We start from the raw sequence: 22,281 nt of genomic DNA, 5'->3' as shown, positions 1-22,281 counted from the left end.
ATGAGATCATGTAGAAACCACAAACCCCAACCCAAAAGTGAAATCTGAATAGTAAGGATATGTATCCTTTGAAGACCCTTTCGAAACAGACAAACATGCACACAAACAACAGGAATTGTTCATAGATAAGATGCCATAAAACACACTTTAATATCTTGATTGTTTCTTTTGCTTTTTGTTGTTGTTGTTTGTTGTTGGTTTTTGGTGGGTTTTCTTGACTTATTAATTGGTGTTGTTATTTGATGTTTTATTTGAAAGAAATCGTACATTTCTTGGGTTTCAATTCGATAAGTTCAATAGAAAAGAAGTTCAATTTGGTTTTTTTGAATAGCAAGTATTTGTTGTTGATGTTGGGCGAATAAGCTAAGATATCATCATAACTATTTAGTTCATTCTTTTACTTTTATTAAAATGTTTTGGCTTTGGTATTTAAATGTAGTGTTTGTTTTTACGAAAAAGTTGTGAAGGAAAGAGAGAGCTCGCGTGGTGGTTGGGTCCATTGGTCGTTTGGCCATGGCCCACACGGTGGATTGTGGCGGATAGTGGACTGGTCTATTCCTCCTCCTCCTCTTCCTCCTCCTCCTCCTCCTCTTCCTCCTCCTCTTCCTCTTCCTCCTCCTCTTCCTCCTCCTCTTCCTCCTCATCCTCCTCGGCCTCCTCTTCCTCCTCCTCGGCGACCTCCTCCTCGACCTCCTCATCATCCTCAACGATGTCCTCATCGGCCTTGGCATCCTCCTCACCCTCGGGTGTCTCGGGCTCACCGGCCTTCTTGCCTGGTCGCTCGCCGAACCACTTTGGCAGTTTGGCTGTAGTTGGGCAAATAAACATATAATCCATTAGTATTTCAATTCAGAAAGGATTACTCAAAACTCCACGTGAAACGGAAAATTAAAATTAAGAAAAATTATAAAAATTAAATCAAAGAACACAGTACGACAATGAACATATTGATTAATGTAGTTCTCGTGTTCCTGAATAAGTCCTCGAATCAGAGTTGATCCCTGCTGTGACTATCTAATCTCTTCTCTACAGTACATACATTTTTGACGGCCGGTGTATTGCTCCTTCTTCTCGTTCCAGATCTTCTCGTTCGAGTCCTTGGAGATCTCATCCCAGCCCTGTGTGTGGGTTTTCAGTATTTGGATCATGTGTGTGTATTTTGTGTGATTTAATGGGTATTGTTATTCGATACGAGACGCGCAGAGCACAGAGCACACAAGACACAAGTACGGTTGACACAATTATGAAAAATAGTTTACATGAGAACATAGAAAGAGATAAGAGAAGAGTAAACGTTAGGTGAGTTATTGCCTGTTCCTTATCGTGTCCTATCGCATGACCCCCAAAAGCTCCTACTCCCTACTCCGGTGACTGTAAACAGTGAACGTGACTGTACTCTCGGTTCTTTCGGTACAGTGATTAAATAGAACATAGTTTATGACACAATTAAAAACATAAAATAATAGTGATAATAGGAAAAGCATAAAGACACATGACATGGAGTCCATTCGTTCACCGAAGGACGCTTACATTTTGTGCGCTGAGTGAATCTTTCCTGTCTTTCTTGCCAGGTCTTTTCTAAGGTTTCCGCATAGACCGTATTATAGCCCTATATGTGCACATAATATTGAGATCATTTTTACATGGAAGCAGCCAAAAGGAACCCATCCCCGCAGGCTGAAAGTTCAGCAAATAGAATTAATATACTCAATACTTACACCCTCGAAGAGCTTCTTCTTGTCGTCGTATGAGCGTGTATCCACACGTCGCTCATATTTGGAGGCGACTTGAATCTTGGGCTGTAAAGAAAGGAATACCGGATGACCGGATGGTTGAGTGTCAGGCATCCTAGGAAGATTGAATTCATTAACTTACCGGGTATTTGCCAGTCAAAGCTTCCGGGTCGAGACCCTTCTTCAAGGCTTTGTGCCTGAGCTGTTGCTTCTGTCTTTCCTTCAGCTCTTTCAACTGTCAGGATTACAAGGATCAGCTGTGGTTTCGATGGAAGGTAAAGGGTCATGGTACTCACATCGTAGTCCTGACGTTTCTGCCTTTCTTCCAAGTCATACTTCTCAGTTTCCAATTTAACGATGAGCTCCCACAGCTCCTGGGCCTTCTCGCGCAGCTTGGCCTCGCCGAATCCTTCGATGGCCAAGGGCTTGATGCGGAACGACAGCGAGATCTTCTTCTCCTCCTCCAATTGTTCCTTAGTCTTGTTGCGTTCCATGGCGGCGGACGAGAGTCCCAACTATGTTTTTGATTTTTAGCATTTTTCGAGATTCGATCGATCGATTGTCGCGCAGGATGTTTTTTTTAATATTTTTGTTTAGTTTTTTTATTTGTTGTTGATTTTGTTTTTAGATGCAGACACATTGCGTTGTGTTTTTCGGTTTTTGGTTTTTGTTTTTTTTCAGATTTTTGTGGTACGTGCGGTACAAGAGTGGTGAGAGAGACAAACAGTGAGAGAGAGAGATAGACACACACAGAGAAAAGAGCGCATATGAGCGGACAAAGAAAGTTGCAATTGTTGTTGGTGTTTGTTTGTTTGTTTGTTGGTTTGTTGGTTGTTTATTTGTTTGTTTGGTTGGTTGGTTGGTTGGTGTGTGCGCATGCGTGTTTGTTTATTTGTTTGTTGTGTAAAAGAAAAAAGAAAACAGAGAATCGTTTTGTTGTTTCAGTTTCACATTGTAGTGTGAGAGTGTTTTCAAGCGTTTCCAGGCGATCGATAAATGTGTTTTTAATTCATTTCGATTTATGTTCGATTTATGCGGGCACAAACGATTAACAATGATCGATAAGAGAGTTCAAAAACCGAGGATTAACGATTAAATGATTGATGGAAAACGATGAGCGATTTCGAATGATCGTGATTGTTCGATTAATGCCAAACACAGACGATTATCGATTAACGATTAGGGATTGATTAATATCAATGTTGAAAACAAAAGATGTAGTATGGTTTGGATTGCATGTTGTTGTGGGCGAGGTGGACACATGAGGAGTTTATATGGAATCAATAATGAAATCATAAAGTAGAAATGATAACGAAAAAAAAGAACGGAAAAAAGAAAAAAAAGGAAGAGAGAGAGACAGATGGTGGGGGGAAACGGAGGCGTATCAGTAGGCTGCATTGATGGAATCTCATATAATTACCACGCCTGCCTCCTTTTTGGCAATGGTGAAGTTGGGTCCCTTCTTGTCCTTGTCCTTCATGGCCTGCAACATGGCCTGACGCTTCTTCTCGGCCTCCTCGAGACGCATGCGCTTCTCCTCGATCTCGCGCTGCTTCTTCTCCTCAGCCTCGCGGACGCGGCGCTCCTCCTCCTCCTTCTTGCGCTGAGCCATCTTCTGCTCCTCCTCGGCACGCGAGATCTTGCGCTTGGCCTGCTTCTCCTTCAGCTTCTTCAGCTCATCCTCCTCCTTGGATCTCTGTTTGCGCCACTCGCTGATGTATTCTTTCAGCTGCTCATCGAGGTCGGAGCGCTTCTGGTCCTGACGCTTGATGAACTCTGGGTCGCCCTCTCCTCTGATGTGGCGGCAAGCAAGGGGATGCAGAAAGAAATCTATTAGTGATTTGTTGAGCTACGAACAAGCATTTAGATAGCTCTCTAGTACTACGCCAAGTAATTTCTAGGCACTACAATTAATTACAGAATTTTGACGGACTTTCTTACGGCCTGTTTCGAGTTCATTATTCATATTATTATTATCGATTTGATTTTGTTTGTTTTTCCAAAAGTTGTTTATACAATTAGTAGCCATCAAAGTGCTGATGTAAATAAGCATTAGATTCTACATTCTACAAATAGCAATTCTACTCTAGTTGTAAAAAAAAAAATACAACGGAAACGGAAACTGAAACTGAGGTGTGGTGAGTAAGTTGAGTAAGTACAGAGGTACAGTCTAGACTCAAGTTTGCTTAGATTGAATGTTTAGAATTTGTTTTATTTATTTAATATTGTTTTTGTTTTCGTTTTGGATTACTGATACGAACAGGCGGATTAATTGGGGGACGATACGATCTTAACATAACACTAAGGGTTTAGTCTTGGTTAGCATTCTGGTTTCACTTGTTGTTCACATTTGTTTTTTGTACATAGACTTACTCGGCTGGTGTCTGAGGTGGTTTTCTATACGTGAGGCATTGAGGTGGCAACAAACATGGAGGTGGTGATATTTTTATATATATATATATATCGATCGATTTGGTTTTGTGTTTCAAAAATTGACAAAGTCACGATGGTTTGATTGATTGATTTTTTGTTGTGGGTTTCGGTTCGAAAAGTTCATACAAAATGCGATTTGTTTGTTATTTCAGTTTTCAAACAAAAAAGAACGTTGGAAAGAAAGAGAAAACATTTGGTTGTTTAAAAAATTCATTTGCAAAATAGATCGGTTTTTGTTTTTGTAACGAAATGAAGGAAGAAGATAAAATGGAGAATAGTAACTGATTGGTAAGTACGTATTTGTTGTTTTGTTTTGTTCTTGTTTTCTGGTTTGTTGTTGTTCTAAGGAAAACGCAAAAAGAATGTCAAGTCAGCGAATTTTCCAAGCAACGAAATTTGTACAGTATGAACTGGAACTGGAAACTGGAAACTGGTACTGGTACTGGTACTGGTACTGGAACGGTACTGGAGCTGGTACTGGAAACTGGAACTGTTACTCTGATGCATGGACAGATCGAAACAGAGCAAAAATATACACACAAAAAGATTTTGGTCTTGCTTATGTATTTTTTTTGTTTTTTTTTTTGTTTTGTTTTGTTCGGAAATTGGCAAACGAGCATAGAATTTTTTGGGATGTGCAAATTTGTGCAAAGAGCAATTTGGAAAGTTCTTCTTTTGGGAAAACTTTGATGCTGATTTTATGGATGGGATATATATTGTTTTCTCAAAACACGATTCAAATACGAATTACGTTCGACTTAATTTTCGGTTTTTGTACAATTTTGGATTCTTTCTTTCTTCTTTTCATTGGTTTCTCACACAATTTACTTACTTCCTGCAATAAGAACGGAGATCACAAAGAGAGATGGAAGAGAGAAAGAGAGAGATAAACAGAATCGGTATCAATAGTTTCCAAGTCTTAAAACGGCAACAACATTTTGCTAAGCCAGGCCAGCGATAGGCGGAAAGTTAACGTTTTTGTAAACGATATTTGTTTAGAATTTTGGAAATTATTTTATTGCTTCGGAAATGTATTTTCGTTTTTTGGGGGATATATACGGATATACGGGATAAACGGATACACGAGTATATAGATAGATAGACAGATAGACAATAGACAGGTTACGTATACAAAATACACAGTGATATATAGAATGTGGAAAGCTATAGGTTCCGAAAATAGGTAGTTTGGGACTAGGGCTAGGACTGGGACTTTTGATGAGTTGACGAGGTGCTGGGGTACACACATAGCTTTTATATACAAAATTTGCCAATTTTCTTTTTTTTTTTTGCTCAGGCTATATAGTAATGAGACTATGAACTCGCTGCTGTGGTGAATTTTGTGGTTTTACTAGGGGGGATTCAGGTTCGGGTTCCATTAGTAAATTTTGTACAATTATCCGTTACTGATTGCGCATGATCTTGAATTTTGCAATTATGATTCTAATTTGGAATTTGTTGGCTGGTTTTTTTGTTTTAATTTTTCGGTTTTTATAGACACACACAACAACACATTGAAGACAAAAACCAAAAGAAATAACAAAAATGTACAAAAGAAATGATAATAAAATCATAAGTGTAAAATTAATAAATAAAATTGGATTATTTACAGACGAATACACAAAACGGGTTGGTTTCGGGTTTTAAGGATGGATTAATTTCTACATAATTAATAAAAGTTTCCTTAATTTGTTGTTGTTTTTGGATAGTTCGATTGATTTGCAAAACATTGACGACATACAACACATATAGAAAATTTTGAATAGACAAAATACAAAACATAAATAGGGGGTGAAGGGGGGTGTCAAAAAATAAAAAAATATTTATAGTTTGATATGGAAGGGGGATAAATGACAAAAAATATATAGACATAGGTGAACACCAATCGAGTTCTTTATGCTGCTGCACCAAAACCAACGAAAAATGTTGACAAAAATTGGCAACAAAAATGTACTTACGTCTCCTCGCGGGTCTCCTCGACAACCTCCTCCTCCTCGGAGCTGCTTTGGAGTTCGTAATGAAACGGATTTGTTTTTTTGTTTCATTTTGTGGATTGGGTTTTGTTTATCAATAATATATATATTTATTTTTTATTTATGTGTGAGGGTGCAGGGTGCAAAAACACGGACGCACGCGCACACAGTGCAGGGGTGAGATTGTTGAGTTGTTGTTGAATTGTCGTGTGGTTGTTGTTGAATTGTTGTTGATTGATATTATTAGTTGTTGATTTCAAAAGAAACGAAACGACAACATTAGCAGTCGGTCGAACAGAGATAAAGGTTTTTGGTGGTGGTGGTGGTGGTGGTGTTGGGTTTTTCACAGTTAGGATCGTGTTTCGGGATTGGAAATGCATGGAAATAGATAAGAAGGAGTACAGATCAAAATAGGTGCCACAAGTACGTGTGCTGTGGATGATGGCCTCAACGTGATGGCAAAAATCATCTTACAAAAAATCATCCTTTGTGGTAGTATCGGTAGTCAAGGGTTCAAAAATAAATCGGATACTCCTCTTGAAGTTAAATAGTTGCACTTTATTAACACGATTTTAGTTATTTCTTTCATTTTCAATACATTTTTATGTTGCCGGTCAGCCACCGCGGCGTATACTTAATATCCTATACGCGACGTATACTTAATATTTGAGTTACGTATCCCTTGTCGAATCGTTAATACTTACGTGTACTCTTCATCGTCGGACATGATTACGGTTTAGGGTTGAAAAAACCTGCAAAAATAAAAACGAGAAGAGAAATATTAAATTAGTAAGCTTTTAAATGTAATCTAAGCATTGCTTAATATTTCTTTAGCATATTTGCCAGCAGGTGTGAATAATGGAATTATTATCCCGAACAGAATTATTCTAATCCGTAGTTTTGTATAGCTTTTCATTAAGATTGACATCCTTTATAATTTCTCTAACATTCCTGTTTATTGATTTAAATGAAATTATAGCTTTAGCCGAAAAGATAAACTATTTGAATGATAATTGATCATTTACTTATTGTTGATTTATGGAATATGGATTTATAATTATAAAAAGTTAGGTATCCATTTGGCTAATTAAAATTTAACAAACTGTATTTTCAATTATTAACAAATTTTTTTTTTTAATCTCGTACAATTATTAAATTTAAAATATCAAAGTAATCTTACGGACCGGCAGCAACAACGTTCAAAAGGATCTAAATCCTGCAGACTTTGAAAAAAAAATGTTCCAAGGTAATCGTTCACGGTTTCACTGTACTTTCAGTGACTGCCCAGCCAGATACAACATTTGTTGTGAGCTTTTTCTCCTCTGATTGCCTTGATAGTACTCTATATTTAGACGAATATGTCCCCTCTAAATAAGATATATACATCGGGCATCGGTATCGGCCATGTCATAAGACATACATATACCATATGTATCCCGTTCTCTATGTAGGCAGAGAGAGAAAAAGTCTTTTTTTAGCCGGCAACAATGTGTTGTCTTGTCTTGTCCTCACATCATAATCTTCCACAATAAAATCAACAACAAATTCCTTTAGCTCTAAAATTATTTAATTTTTTCTGCCTATCTATATACTTGTGTGCGAGGGAGACAGTAATGGTCTGATCTATGTATATCGGTGTTTAAGTGTTGTTTTTTTTTTTTTGCTCCGATTTTTCCGAATGCGTTTGGGATTAAAAATAGCCTTTGGGGCACGGGCACGTATTGAATTTCCCTTTTGGCCGAAAGCTACTACCACAGAAAGCGCCCAAAAAGCTTAAGAAGCTTCGGTTCTTTTCGAGTAAATTTTGAAAATTGTTGTATTTTTTGTTATTGTTGTTTTTACCTTGGCACTAAATCAGAAAGTCAAATACCGTTTGCAGATCCCCACCCTATATATACTATATATGATTTATATATATGTATATATAAAAAGAAGTGAAAAATTATTAGGCATGACATTTGTATACTACGGAAATTGTTCTACTCCGCAGAATTCCATATTTCTGATGCATTTTTCTGCATCTTTTGGGACCTATTTTTAGCTCTAGACAAACTGGGTCATTTTGGGAAATAGCGAAAATGCATGACTGAGATTTTCCCGACCCAATCGAATGGAACTATAATATAGAATATGAAATGTTTAATTCATAATCGAAAAAAAAGTCAGCGGAAATGTTTTCTGTCTAATTTACTGATCAAAAAACTAATAAAGAATAATATAATAAAATATATATTCACTCTACATTTTTAGTGCTTTAAGGAATGAGAATTCCTATTATTTAACTATTACTTCTTCTTTTTTGTTTCCCCTTTAAACTTAAGGTTTTCAAGTTCATCATCCAGAACCATGGTATTTTTTGGATAGATCTCAGGGGAAAAGGCTATCATTGAATGACGTTATAATTTTCTAAATTTGTCTAAACTTTATGGTCTATACCTATTTTCCTCATTCAAAGCTTTTCCATTTATATATATCCGTATAATGGATTTATTCCAAAAGTCTCCAGATCTGCGGGGGTGTCTCTTTGGGGTTCTATATACCTCTAGCATCTGAGTCTATAGCGCCTGCGCCTTGTGTTTTCGGCTATTTGTATCTGAATCTGTATCTGTTTATGTATTTGTATCTTTAGCTGTATTTTTCTATTGGCAGCGTTCTGTATTTCTGTGTGTGTCTTGGATATTTTGCCAAGGTAAAATCACACACAGACATGAAACGCAAACGAATTTATTTTTACAATTCAAAGGAAAAACAAAAAAAAAAATAGTAACTGAAAAACGAAATTTTGAGAATTTTCCTCTCAGATCATATAACACTTTCGGTTCGAATCGAATCGAGTCCGAGTTGGATTGGATCGTTTAGATATATATGTGTATTGTATATATTCCTGTCTGGCAGTTGTGGCTTTTGGTTTTTGTTGCTTTTATTGTTGCTGCTGATCCTTTTTCGTTGTAGTTGCTGTTGTATCTTTTGTTGCTGTTGTTGGGAAAATGCCTGGGAGCATTTTCATTTATTTTTAGATAACAAAAAAAATTGAAAAAAAAAAAAATAGATAGATAGTACTTTGACAAAAAATATGCTTGAAATTGTTTTCTTTTAGAGTTTCAATTAGTTTTAGAGTTTTTTTTTTCAGTTAATTTTTCACTTAGTTTCGTTTCGTTGGTTGTTTTGCACTTTAAAAAAATATTGAAAAAAAATTTATGTTATATAAGACAACGTCTTTGATATTTGTTGCTTTAGTTTTTAGTTCTCTTTGGATTTAGTTCCTTTTTTTCATTTATGCTTTCGAAGGACAACAGTGTACACCTCCAAAGGATTCGTTTGATTGTTCATTCGAGTTGCATTTTTTTGCGGTTTAAACTTTTTTGTTGTTCACACTATTTTGTTTCTTTTATTTAATTCTTGTTTCTTTTAAAGATGATGCAGAAGATTTTGGGAGGAGGTGAAGCAGCAGTAGAGCAGAGTAGGAACAGAAAAAAAAACTTACTTAGGGAGAAAGAAACAAATTGAAATCTCAACTAAAGTCCGAGCAGCTGACGTCGTAGGAGCGAATGCTGCGGTTCGACTAAACAGACTGACGATCTGTGGCGCTGCTACACGTTATGTTAAAGAATTTTTCGTGGCGTTCGCGGAAAAGCCTCGCATCCCCCTCCACACACGCACACACACACTCACACACCCAATGGATATGGCCGATCTGGCCGATCTAGCCGACTTTGTCTATATAAAACAGCATTCACAGCGAATAAGGATGGGTGCGAACGGGCCAGGCATATGCCAGTCGATGTGGCAACAAGTGGGTGTGGGTGTGGGTGGGTGTGCTCAGTGTATGTGTGTGTGTGTGCTGTGTGTTGGGAAAATCGTTCTCAGGTGAAACATAAACTTGTGCTCCCACACACACACACACACACACACCACAGTTGGATGCGTGTTCCATATCCCCGGCCAGGGATCTCCAAGTGGTCAGAGCGAGAAGGCGACCCCTTCCTCTCCATATACATGTGTGGCACATAGCACATAGCACATAGCACATAGCACATAGCACATAGCATATAGTATATGGCCGGAGATCATAAGTAAATAGGCACACATTTGTTTTTGGAATCAAATATCGTAGAACATAAATTTCACAGCCATTAAGAGAATCGAGCTGCATATATCTGGACCATGTACATGGGCATCAAAAATAAATATATATCTGTATATTTCTAACGCCCCACCGGATGGATAGTTGCAATATTTGAACCCCAGAGTGCACGCCCTACAACTCTCCGATATGTATTAACATATAGTGTGTATATTTGCTTAAATATATATGTATATATATATATATATGATCATCCTATAGATCTGTGGATCGTGCTGACGTCGAACGGCCTTTGGTGCCCCATCGCATTGCCATTTGTCTAACACTTGAATCTATTCGTCACTGGTCTGATTTTCTTTTTTTATTCTCTTCTATTCTTGTTGTTATTTTCCAATTTTCTATTGTAGTGGATACTTTCGCCAAATACTTTTATATATGCATCTAGACACCCTGTGTCACCTTTCTTTGGCTTTCGATTTGTGATTTGAATTCAAATATAATTAAAAGTAATTCAAACATTAGTAATTGTGTTTAATATATTTAAGAATCTTTCAAAAATATATTTTTTGGGTTAGTTGTGCTAGGTTTCGTCAATCCCTAACCAGGATAGGGCAGGATTGCAATGAGTTCTTTATTATTTATAAGGAATATAGAGATGATATTATAGCATTATTCAGTGAAGGAGTCATTTCCTACAAATCTTGATCAGCACTTACAGGCGAATCTTTCTAGCCTGTCGGGACGAAAACTTAATTTTTCCCATTTAAAAACAAAAAATGAGGGGTTACATCATTAAAATTTACAAAAATTGTGATTTTCTTAAAATGTTATTTCGAGTATGCAGATTTATTAACCTTAAAAAAACTAACACAGAAGTGGATTCCGAATTGAAATTAATGCATTTTTGACGTAGTTATGCAATATGTAAACATTGACTTTCGCCAAAAAATAGCATATTAAATTTTTAAGGGGTTGCATCGTAACATTTTCAATAATCTAAAAAACACTTTTATTTTTACAAATATTATCTTTGCGGTATTCAGATTTATTAAGCTTAAAAACCTAATCCAGCTTTTCGAATTGAAATTAATGCATTTTTCACTTAGTTATGCAATTAGTAAACTTTGATTGTCCCAAAAAACATATTTCAAAATGTATGAAATAAAAATGTCGATTTCAAGAGTCTTGCTGAGGAAAATATAATTTTAATCAGTGAAGGAGTCATTTCCGACCCTACAAATCATATATATTCTTTATCAGCATTAACAGGCGAATCTTTCTAGCCATGTCGGGAGAAAAACTAAATTTTTGCAATTTTTTCAAAAAAAGATAAGGGGTTACATCGTTAAAATTTGCAAAAATTGGCAAAAAATTTTAATTTTGTACAATATTAATTTTAGTATGCAGATTTATTAACCTAATAAAAACTAGCACAGAAAAGTTTTCCGAATTGAAATTAATGCATTTTTGACTTAGTTATGCATTTTTTAAACTTTATTTGTCAAACAAATTATCATATAAAAATATCTATAAATTTTAGGTTTTCTTGAGGGTGTGCCACAGATTTGTTGTTAAATTTAAAAATTTTTTATAACATATCTTTTAAGTTTAGTGCTATATCTTGCTCAGTTTCATTGAAACAATTTATTCAATTAGCTTCAATATTTGAGCTTGCTTAGTTCTTGGTTTTTTCATATATTTAAGCCGACTTTTACATATATATATATTTAGTATACATATATTATATAGTAGCAGACTTTTAAAATTACCATCTAGTTGAAAAGTTTCGCATTTGTTTTGATTTCGTTTTGGGCTGCCGCCCGAATCTGCGGCAGTCTCTTAAATTTAGAACATTTTTGTATCTGCACCGATGCAAATACGTATATATAATATATATATATTCCGAGGGAAATCTGTGTCTTTGGCTGTATCCGTTGGATACGGGTAGTCCGGTGCAGTCTGGCTATTACGGATTGCTTGCCAAGATTGCAGCAGATTGCAGCATGGCAATGGTGCTCAGGTGAGCAGGATGTAGAACCCCAAGAGGTGATCCCGGATCCAGATTCCCCTGGTCTCGAAGCCACCATCTGGCACACATGGGTTCACATAAACAACTTTGAACTTATGGTATACATCGGCCCCGATATCTGCACAATATAATGTATGTAAGTACCACCATATCCCTGACACAGACGTGGGTGTATGTATGTTTATTCATATGTTACATTCATTAGGAATCGGTGGGTATTCCTTCAACTAAATTTCAATTCGCATCATCTTCGGAATCAGGGAATAACAAATAGCACAGTTTCGGATTTTTGTTGTTCTATTTTTGGGAGATTTGTGTGGGCGCCTTAGTCTGTAGCCTTCGGTTTTTAGTGGCGATCGCATGCACGAAGTCCGCCACCGATATAAATATATACATATATATTAAAGTATGCGCATATATATATGTACGTATTTGTTTAAATATCTTTAATGTGTCTATCTATAGGTTAGCTTTCTGGGGCGTCGATGTTTACGGGCAACTGTCGGTAATAATCTGCATAGATCGGGAGGATAACATAAACAATATCCGAGAAGCTGGATATCTGGAAAAATATTTAAATTTATCTAAATTGGGATCAAGAAATAATGAATTGAAATGTGGATAGAATTAGTTTATTGATATCTGCTCATTAAAATTCATTAAAATGGTCACATATTCTTATGCCATACCTTATTCCGTGTCCTTTGTAAAAGCTAACATAATCTTTGTTTATTTCAATAAACAATATCATTAAGTAGCTTTCCATATTAATCATTATATTGTATATATAAATACAAATTAATCGTATTCAAATGCATTTTAAATATATCTGTATTGATATATTATTTCAAGCTTTTTAAATATCCCAGTACTTGTGGACTTCAATTCACCATTATCTTAACCCCGGACTTCATTTACATTTGAAATCAATTATTCAGTATTGTCAAAGATATATATGTATATATATGCTCCATAAGATTTTAATGAATAAGGTTGAATCAGCCAGGCAAACATTTATCTGTAAAGAACAAACAACTCGGGGTGTGCCAATTTTAGATTCTATATATTCGATGTTCGATTTAAAAATAAGAAAGTAAGCAAACCAAATTAAATGAAATGAAAACGAACCAAAAAAAAGGAATAACAAGAAGAAAAAAGAAACAACGGAAAAATCCATAGAAAAACCTCTAGAAGAAAATCTGAAAATGTGAAAACGTTTAAGAAAGACATAATTATACAGAGGCAGTTTATATAGCATTTATTTTGTGTCTACTTTATGTATAGTGTTACACGTTTATTTTCAGATGTTGTTTTTCTCCTCTTGACATTTTCAAACCACTCTATAAAATTGTAATATAGTAGGAACAATCATAGATAGATTATGAATAGAGAATAAATTAAAAGGAATTTTAGATTAAAGTTTACAAAAATAAACTAAAATTGATTTTTTAAACTTTTTAAATCAGTTTACACAACCAAATCTAATTTAATAAAACACAAAAAGCTTAATACTAAAATAAATACTTTGATGGCCAATACTCATTAGTATTGTAAAGTTTAATGTGTCAACGTACTTATTATAAAACAATTAAGTATCCTAACATCGGGATAACGAAGTTTGTATACTTCTAATAGAATTATAAATCGATCATAACTTTGCCAAAAAATCAATAACTTCAATTCAGAAAGCTGTTCTGTACTAGTTTTTATAAGGCTAACAAATGTCCAGAATGTGCACTTAATTGAAAAATTTAAAACTTTCAAATTTTTGTCAATTTTTAAAAATTAATTACTATCTCTTTTTGAAAAAATTAGGAAATATTTTTTTTTTCCAGTTGCCATGTCAGATCGATCCGTCTGTTCACGCTGAACAAGAATATATATGATTTATGGGGTCGGAAAAGGCTCTTTCACTGTGTAGGCCAACTTCTGGATATTATAATACCCTGCAAGGGTATAAAATATATAGCTTTAAAATGAGGAAATTCGATTTAAATAAAAACTCAGTAATTTGTTTATTTGAGACAATTTTAGTTTACAAAAAATAACACTGTTAAATTCATGTGATATAAAACTATTCAGCATGTCTCGATTTTCCCGCGGCATTCAAAAAATGAAATATAATCGAAAGCTTACTTAGTTGCCAGCGCCGTAGCTGGTCACACTGTAAAACGGTATTTATAATCTATGGTTAAGCAAATAATCGATTAATTAATACCGGGGGCTCAGCTGTTCTGCAGAGCCATTCCGTTCTGGTATATTTTATATATTCGTATTTTCTACCTGCTTTGCATTTGGTCACACCGCCCCACCCACACACACACGCACATAGCAAGTTCTTTCGACCGCAGAACCAATTGAATTCTTAAATTTGCTGAGTTGTTGATAACTTCGATTGTGGTGTGAATATTATGAACCTTGGCTGTGGACGGCGCTAATCGATTGACACTTTGTCGTCCGGATCCCAGCAACCACAGCAGTCAGTGTTTGTCGCACGCCGGGAAAAGTGCCACGAGACGAGAGACGAGAGAGAGATCGGGGAAAATAGGCGAAAACCTTTGGAATCCGGGGGAAATGGGCTCCACCGGCGGGGATGTTAAATCAATACTGGTACTCGCCGTGATGGTCGCGCTCCTAGCCGCTCCACTGTCGGTTCTAGCGCGGAAGCACCATCTGGAAGTGCGCGTAAGTACAGTTCTTCCTTCTCCCATGGCCCGGAGCACCTGACTCACACTGTTTCCTCAACTTCCGCAGAATGACAGGCGTCCATACATTGCACTAAGTACCTTCGGGTTCTACACCAACGGCCATCTGGACGTGCAGCTCAGCAAGCTGACGATCGATGAGGAGCAGCCCACGGATTTGGTAAGGAAAACCTTATAGAAACCCACAATGTGCAGCCATTCCAATTGTGTGTCTCCTACTAGTTGGGCCTATCGCTGGACAAGACCACCATTGATCAGCTGAATCCGTATCTGGACTCGCACCAGACCAAGTGCATTTTAGAGGAACCGCCTAAGCTGCAGACCAGTGGACCCATACTCTTCTTCGTTCTGGATCTCAAGGAGTTGAAGTATGAGCGCCCTGCCTGTGTTCCTATACCCGCTTATTTCTTGCCTTCTCTCCTCTAGAGTCAATGTGAAATGCTCGCCTGAATGGGCCAACATGCACATCTACAAGGACATTACCGCCCGTACCAAGCGAAACTCTCGCCTGGGAAAGGTCAGTGATTCGGTACTATTCCGCCAAGCGCGTGATGTGCCGCCCTACCTGGGAGATGAACCCGATGACTCCATGGAGGATCCCCCGGAGCAGGAGCCACCGGCAGAGTTGAAGCTATCCTCGCCAGCGGTGGCTGGTAAAATTGAGTTGCCCAAGGACGAGATTGTAGCCCAAAAAGAGGATTCCGCTGCTAAGAAGCTTCCTGTTTCCAAGCCAGTAGTTCCTGTTCAGCCACAAGCTGTCGCTAGTCAGAAAAGTGATACTGTTCAGCAGGATGTTGGTCTTAAAGTAGCCGAAGTTGCCCCCAAACCGGTGGAACCCATCAAGGTCACGCCCGAAACTAAACCGGAGAAGCCTCTGACCAAAAAAGAGGACTCAGTAGTAGCCAAACCAGGATCAGCTAAAGAAGAAGTCATAAATGCGCCTAAAGTGGCAGCACCTCCTGCCGCTGTCGCTGCTCCTGTTTCTGTTCCTGTCGCCGCCAAGAAAGACGAAGTCGACGATTCGGATGCTGCCCCAGATCAAGGCGTGAATAACTTTTTGCCTCACGAATCGGATGCAGAAGACGATTTATACGCAGTCGGCTCGTTCAAGCAATCGCAGGAGGACCTGTGCAAGGACTCGACAATGCCGCTGATCAGGGAAACGGATGCCAACGGGGTCAACTACTACAGCTTCAACTTTTCTATGCTGGTGACCACCTTGCGTGACGAAGGCCTCTACAATCTGTACTTCCATGCCTGCCCCAACTACCATAGCCACAGCAAGGTTATGTCCTTTAATGTGAGTAGACGATAACACGATAAGAGAGACTTTAAATACTATCGGCGCTTATCCCTGTTTATATATCCGTTATTTTCCTCTTTGAAATTAATCATAAATTCTATAATGACTTGTATCTAAACCCATGAAGTGCCTTAAGACACTTAATATTATTCCATTATTTTGAAAAGTGGCATTAGAGGGTTAATGATTTTGGTCCCCTGTTTTCTTGCTGTCTCTATCTCGCTTTTATTCAATGCAGCGCTAAATGTGTTGGATACCAAGTAGCAGTACATTGAAATGAATAGAGTCTTTTATTAAATTTAGCTAAAGAGGATATATACATACATATACACCCTAAACTATTATTATAAAGGGTATAGGCTGATAATGTTGTTTTTAACACTTTTTATATCCTTGTTATTTTAATTTTGGTCATATATAAATCATATATATTCTTGATCAGCATGAACAGGGGTATCGATCTGATATGGCAGATAGAAAAAAATATTTTTCCAATTTTTCTTTTTTTAAATAAAGGGGTGACATCGTTAAAATTTTCAAAAAATTAAATTTTTTAAAACTTTAAATTGAGTATGCAGATTTGTTAACATAATAAAAACTAGCATAGGCCAGGTTTTCGACTTGAAATTAATGGTTTCTTAATTTAATTATGCTTTTTTTAACTTTGATTTGTCAATATAAAAACACTTAATTTCGCACCCTCATTTCAGGTGGACATAGAAGAGAACAATAATGGCAATTACTTGTCTGCTGGAGAGATGCCGCTGCCCGCTCTATATTTTATGATGAGCCTGCTCTTTTTCCTTTCCGGTCTCTTCTGGGTTTTTATCCTGAAGAAGAGCAAGTGAGTTTTGCAGAAGAAAATTTTCAATTTTCTTATTAAATATTGATGTTGTTTGCTTTCCCATGACAGGCACACGGTATACAAAATCCACTACCTGATGGCCGTGCTGGTATTCCTTAAGTCGCTCTCTCTGATGTTCCACTCGATCAACTATCATTTCATTGAGAAACGGGGCGAGCATGTGGAAACCTGGGCCATCCTTTACTATATTGCTCATCTGCTAAAGGGCGCAGTACTCTTTATCACCATTGTTCTGATTGGAACCGGTTGGACATTTATTAAGCACATTCTGTCCGACAAGGACAAGAAGATCTTTATGATTGTCATCCCGTTGCAGGTGGGTTTAATCTATAAATTCTTCCATATATTCTGAGACTGAATTCACAATCTTTAATTTTTTAGGTTCTGGCCAACGTAGCTCAGATCATTACCGACGAATCGGATCAGAGCGACGCCGAGTTCCGCACCTGGCACAATATCTTCTTCTTCGTGGATCTGCTGTGCTGTGGAGCCATCCTGTTCCCGATTGTGTGGTCCATTCGGCATCTCCACGAGGCATCTGCTTCGGACGGCAAAGCAGCGATCAATCTGCGGAAGCTTAAGCTTTTCCGACAGTTCTACATCATGATCGTGTGCTACATCTATTTCACGCGAATCATCGTCGACCTACTCCAGATGACGGTGGTGTTTCAGTACGCCTGGCTGGACGAGATGTTCCGTGAGATGGCCACCTATGTGTTTTTCGTACTCACGGGCTACAAATTCAGACCGGTGTCCTCGCATCCATACTTCGAGGTGCCCGACGAAGACGATGACGAGGTGGAGGTCCTCACCGGATCGGGATTGACGGAATCTCTGCATCGCGTTAAGCCGGTGAATCGAAATCACCATGGCAGCAGTTCCGGTGGCATCACCATCATCGAGGGCAACGACGAAGAGCGTGAAAATCTGATTGCGAAGCGAGAATCGAGTCACGAGTACGATTAGACATCGCACACGATGTACACCATACATATTCCCCGTAATTCCCCCATTAGTCTGTAGTCTGTAGCAATTCCCGGGGTCGGGATATATATGCGGAGCCATCAGCTAGTACTTTGTCCTTTACTTTACTTTACTTACCTTTGTTCTTAGAGTATCTTTACAAAGAAAAAACAATGGCAGCGGAGGGGATTATCTCAGTATGTCAACTTGGACACCATCACATCCTCCTCCTCCATGTTGTGCCCGTCCAGCCGCCAGCCAATAAATACACTTGTAAATAAATTTGTAACGTGCCCGCTGCTATAAACGATGCCCCTTCCTTGTTTTAAGATATATAATTATAAATAAATACATTTATGTAATTACGTATAATTTTATGAATATAACAAAGCTTTAATATGTAAAGTCAAGATTTATATTTTCTTTTAAACATATAAGACTACATGTACTGAGTGCTAAATTTAGGTATAAACTGAATTGTATAGATCATATAGGTGCCCACCGAGCAGGCAATCTGGAAGGAGAAAAGATATGCAGTGTGCTAAATGGAAACTGATCTAGATGTACGCACCCTTGTAAGCAGACTGCAGTCCATTATGGTCAGACCCAGGCAATCGATTCGGACGGGCTGGTGCAGAAGTTGCAGCGAAAAGTTCTGGATCTGGAGCAAGAAAAGCATAGTTATTATTGGATAATAACTACCAGTTGTCGCACGTCGGACCTGAAGGGAGAGATCCGGGGAGCTGCAGCAGCCGGAATCAGTGACTATACTATGCAGCTGGTGGGCAATCCTCGGCACAATCACCATGCAGCTCTGCGAGGCGTAGATGAAGGCAGGAATCTCCAGCAAAGCGGGTAGGATTAAGTAGTAATCTTTTATGGAAAATCCAAAACACTGTCAAAGGTAATTTACAATTAGATTTGATATAACACTCACCTATATTTGCTATGTTATTATAGATGGTGTAATACATGAAGTAGCAATCGACGGCGATGCGGATGTTAATTGTGAGCAGAACGGCAAGGATGGAGAAGTTAAAGGCTTCCTGGAAACACCGGAACATATCGTACACATCGCTGTAGATGCGCTGCTTCTGCACCAGACTGCGGCGCAGGAAAGCCTCAAAGCCGGGAAAACTGCGGCCAGTTTCGCTGGCAAACTTTGAGTACTGCGCCAGCAAGACCATCTCCCGCTCCAAGTGGGCCAGTTGCTGCCTCAGCAGTTCCATGTGGAGTACAAACTGGACATTCCTCATGTAAGTAAGAAAAACCAACGGCTCATAGGTCATCCAAAACAGGGCCATGTGGCGAGTCAGCGGCTGGACCTGCCACAGACTCAAGTGCAGACCTAGTTCGATCAGGATCATCCCATACAGACAGATCAAGTAGCGACGGTACTGCTGCAGTTCGCTTCTCAGACTAACCACTCCCACTCTTTGACCCAGTTTCGCGTGGAGACACCAGAAGCCGGCCAGGTGCCGCTGACTGGTTAGGGTTTCCAGGTAAATGGCCACCACAGCCACTTCGGCAAAAAAGTACTTCAAGGCATCGTTGACGCAACCAAACATGTCTCCCCGGAAAAGGAACTCATCGCTACTGCTTAGGCAAAACACAATCAAAGCACTCAAGGACACCAGTATGAACAGACTCCATGCCCGCAATCGTGTCCTGGGCCGGTCCGTGCTCTTATCGCCTGGTAGTGAAATACCATGGAAGCCCAGCAGCTGGTAGAGACGCAGATGGAACTGCAGAACCTGACCCAAGCGGCCGCTCATCGTGTACTGCCAGCTAAAGAACCGAAGCTAGTCTATCCTTATCCTTGGGTGAGATCTCCACCGAAAATGACACCGCGAAACGGGTTCGGGTCATCCAATTCCATTAAACTAAGTGACTTCCTCAACAAATCATCGGTTTTTTAAGCTCTGGTCAGGTGAAAACAGGGTGAGAATTTCTTTAACAAATGAGAAGCGCCCTCGCTTAACCTTCGGTTAATAAACTTACGATAGAGAAAGCTAGTAACATGAACTAAATATTCAAGCAAGCATGCAAAATATTCAAATACAAAATAGACTAAACAAGATTTTTTACTATATACCTTCTAATACACATTTTAATGTTGAAATTGTTTAGGATTTTTTGCAATGAGAGCTTTTATAGCCTGATATAAGTGCAGCTAATTAAGTGAACTGTAATTTAATGTTTAAATCAAGAACATAGCAAGATTGAATTCTCTAATTTATCATTTATATACTTACTACTTAAAATCTGATTAGCTTGAATTACCAACTCAAGTTCAAACATTTTAACAGCCAATATTCTATTAATGAAGGTTAACTAAGCAATCCATTAAATGTAAAATTTCAGGGGCAGAAATTGGTATGCAAATAGTAAAAAGTTGAATATTGATTTATTGATATACTTCATTTAAAAACAATTCAGGTCATAGGAACGAATTCATTTCAGTGTGAGGTGTTTATTCATATTATTCGGTCTTGGGACTGATTGGATCAACTTACGGAACTACAAAAAAAAACACTAAATAAATAGATCTTAGATTAGGCGAGGTGCTGCTCACAACCTACAGATAGGGCCCGTGGAACTGATACCCACTAGATCCATAGCCCTGGACATGTCCTACATTATAGCTGTCCACGCCGCTGTAGGTATCTGCAGCACTGCTGCCGCCGAATCCCGTGGACTCCGGCCAGTCCACGAGAGGCGGACGACGTCGTCGCGTGGCTAGGGATAGCGGCGGTGCTCCGTACGTGTCCGCCGGCTGCTCCTCATCCCCATATGGATCGCTGCTTGGCACCTGGACGGAGGGACGGAAGTCGCTGCTACTGCCACCCGCTCCAGCTGGTCTGGAATAGTCGTATCCGTAGGAGGCGGCTTCATCGGGTGCTTCCAAGGTATAAGCTGGAGCTCTGTTCGCCTTGGAGCTGCGATGGGCGTGACTATGGTTTGGCGGAATATAGGCATGGCTGGGAGGTGAGTAGTGGTAGCCATGATCTGGCTCCTGCTCCACATGCTCCTCGACGGGCGCCGGTTCCGCATAAGCACCGATTCCATGGAGATGACCATGGTGATGTGTCTTCGTCGCTGAATAGTGATAGCCCACATCCTCGTCCTCCTCGTCGGTGTGGTGATGATGATGCTGCTGCTGCTGCTTGGGACGCGACTCAATCACCCGATAGGTGTCCACACTGTGCTCCTGGTGATCCTCGTAGTCATAGCCGTGCGGCCTGTGCTGCTCCTCAATGATGGTATACGTATTTACCTTCTTCTTGGGCGGCACCGGAGCCGGAGGAGGAGCCTTCTTGGCATATGTCTCTGTGAGGTGGTCCGCCAGTTCCTTAGCGTGGTTCAAGTAATCTGCATGCTCGCTCATGTGCAGCGGTTTATCCAGATCCGAGAGGATTACGCTCTCCAGCAGAGGACTGGGCTTGGGCCGAGGCCTTGAGCGGGACCTCAACAACTGATGGGGATGCGGATGGTGGTGGTAATGATGGATAACCTTGTGGGCGCCCAAGTCCGGTTCCACCGCTGCCTCCTCCTTGGGCACATGAACCTTGATGTGAACATACTCATTGCCAAATCCAAGCACAGATGCTAGCTGAATCAATAGTAGTGCCAGCATCAGCAGCCATGCTGCCGGAAGGGGTCCGGGTCTATACCATGCCATGTCACCGCGTCGAGTGCTCATCACCTTATGGCTTATGGTCGCCGCCTTGCCGAAATCGGTTTAAGCCGAAGTCTTTCTTTTGTCAAAATTTATATACACCAGCCAATGTGCCGGCGATGACAAGCTCTTGACCTACGAGCCCGCAGGTGAAATGCGTAACATTATGTTTCCAGGTCGCTGATTTTATACCCTATCTCGATAGAAAAATTAGTTAAAGAAGCAGAAGGGTAAGTGAAAGTAATAATATTTTTACTTGAAGTTAATAAATATATAATAATATTTGCATCAAATAAATCTTGAAACCTTTTATTCTACTATTTTTTAGAAGTTACTTTGCTTAGGAGAAAGTTAGATAATGAAGCTGATGAAATTCTTTCAATTATTATGTTTATAAATGTATGAATAATTCATTTGTAAATGTAATATGTTTTGAAGAGGAATATAAAAGAAGCTTCCTAGACATTACTCTTTATTAAGAATAATTTATTTTATCTTTCTTTTGATAGTTCGC

General features: G+C 38.8%; 4 protein-coding genes across 54 annotated transcripts; 1 reads left to right on the top strand and 3 right to left on the bottom strand.

The window, feature by feature from the left end:
• Positions 1-115: 115 nt before the first annotated feature.
• Positions 116-9,712, bottom strand: up (Troponin T, skeletal muscle). Of its 50 annotated transcripts, none has more exons than XM_086830031.1 (10): positions 9,443-9,712; positions 6,844-6,891; positions 6,121-6,169; positions 4,107-4,130; positions 3,154-3,526; positions 2,030-2,248; positions 1,876-1,968; positions 1,719-1,799; positions 1,040-1,118; positions 116-806 (listed from the first exon to the last, which is right to left on the bottom strand). In XM_086830031.1, exons 2-10 carry the CDS (start codon positions 6,854-6,856, stop codon positions 553-555), a joined length of 1,185 nt encoding a protein of 394 aa, XP_086686157.1. In that variant the 5' UTR covers positions 6,857-6,891; positions 9,443-9,712; the 3' UTR covers positions 116-552. The 50 variants fall into 50 exon arrangements, with proteins under 50 accessions (XP_086686157.1, XP_086686084.1, XP_086686115.1 ...); XM_086829958.1 differs by having other exon boundaries at positions 6,125-6,169; XM_086829989.1 differs by having other exon boundaries at positions 3,157-3,526; positions 6,125-6,169.
• Positions 9,713-13,556: 3,844 nt separating this feature from the next.
• LOC110184124 (uncharacterized) lies at positions 13,557-18,493 on the top strand. Its single transcript, XM_020952530.2, has 7 exons — positions 13,557-14,937; positions 15,007-15,117; positions 15,180-15,325; positions 15,384-16,257; positions 16,971-17,104; positions 17,174-17,441; positions 17,507-18,493. Exons 1-7 carry the CDS (start codon positions 14,827-14,829, stop codon positions 18,089-18,091), a joined length of 2,229 nt encoding a protein of 742 aa, XP_020808189.2. The 5' UTR covers positions 13,557-14,826; the 3' UTR covers positions 18,092-18,493.
• On the bottom strand, positions 18,481-19,897 carry Gr8a (Gustatory receptor 8a). Of its 2 annotated transcripts, XM_086829922.1 has the most exons (3): positions 19,026-19,897; positions 18,810-18,961; positions 18,481-18,749 (listed from the first exon to the last, which is right to left on the bottom strand). In XM_086829922.1, exons 1-3 carry the CDS (start codon positions 19,861-19,863, stop codon positions 18,630-18,632), a joined length of 1,110 nt encoding a protein of 369 aa, XP_086686048.1. In that variant the 5' UTR covers positions 19,864-19,897; the 3' UTR covers positions 18,481-18,629. The 2 variants fall into 2 exon arrangements, with proteins under 2 accessions (XP_086686048.1, XP_086686045.1); XM_086829919.1 differs by having other exon boundaries at positions 18,481-18,961; positions 19,026-19,863.
• On the bottom strand, positions 19,771-22,066 carry LOC110184186 (uncharacterized). The gene has a single exon (XM_020952597.2). It carries the CDS (start codon positions 21,789-21,791, stop codon positions 20,667-20,669), a length of 1,125 nt encoding a protein of 374 aa, XP_020808256.2. The 5' UTR covers positions 21,792-22,066; the 3' UTR covers positions 19,771-20,666.
• Between the last annotated feature and the right edge of the window lie 215 nt (positions 22,067-22,281).

Source organism: Drosophila serrata, unplaced genomic scaffold (assembly GCF_035046125.1).
Source record: "Drosophila serrata isolate PLE 108 unplaced genomic scaffold, ASM3504612v1 contig_23, whole genome shotgun sequence".
Lineage (NCBI taxonomy): Eukaryota > Metazoa > Arthropoda > Insecta > Diptera > Drosophilidae > Drosophila > Drosophila serrata.
This window is presented reverse-complemented; position numbering and strand designations above follow the sequence as displayed.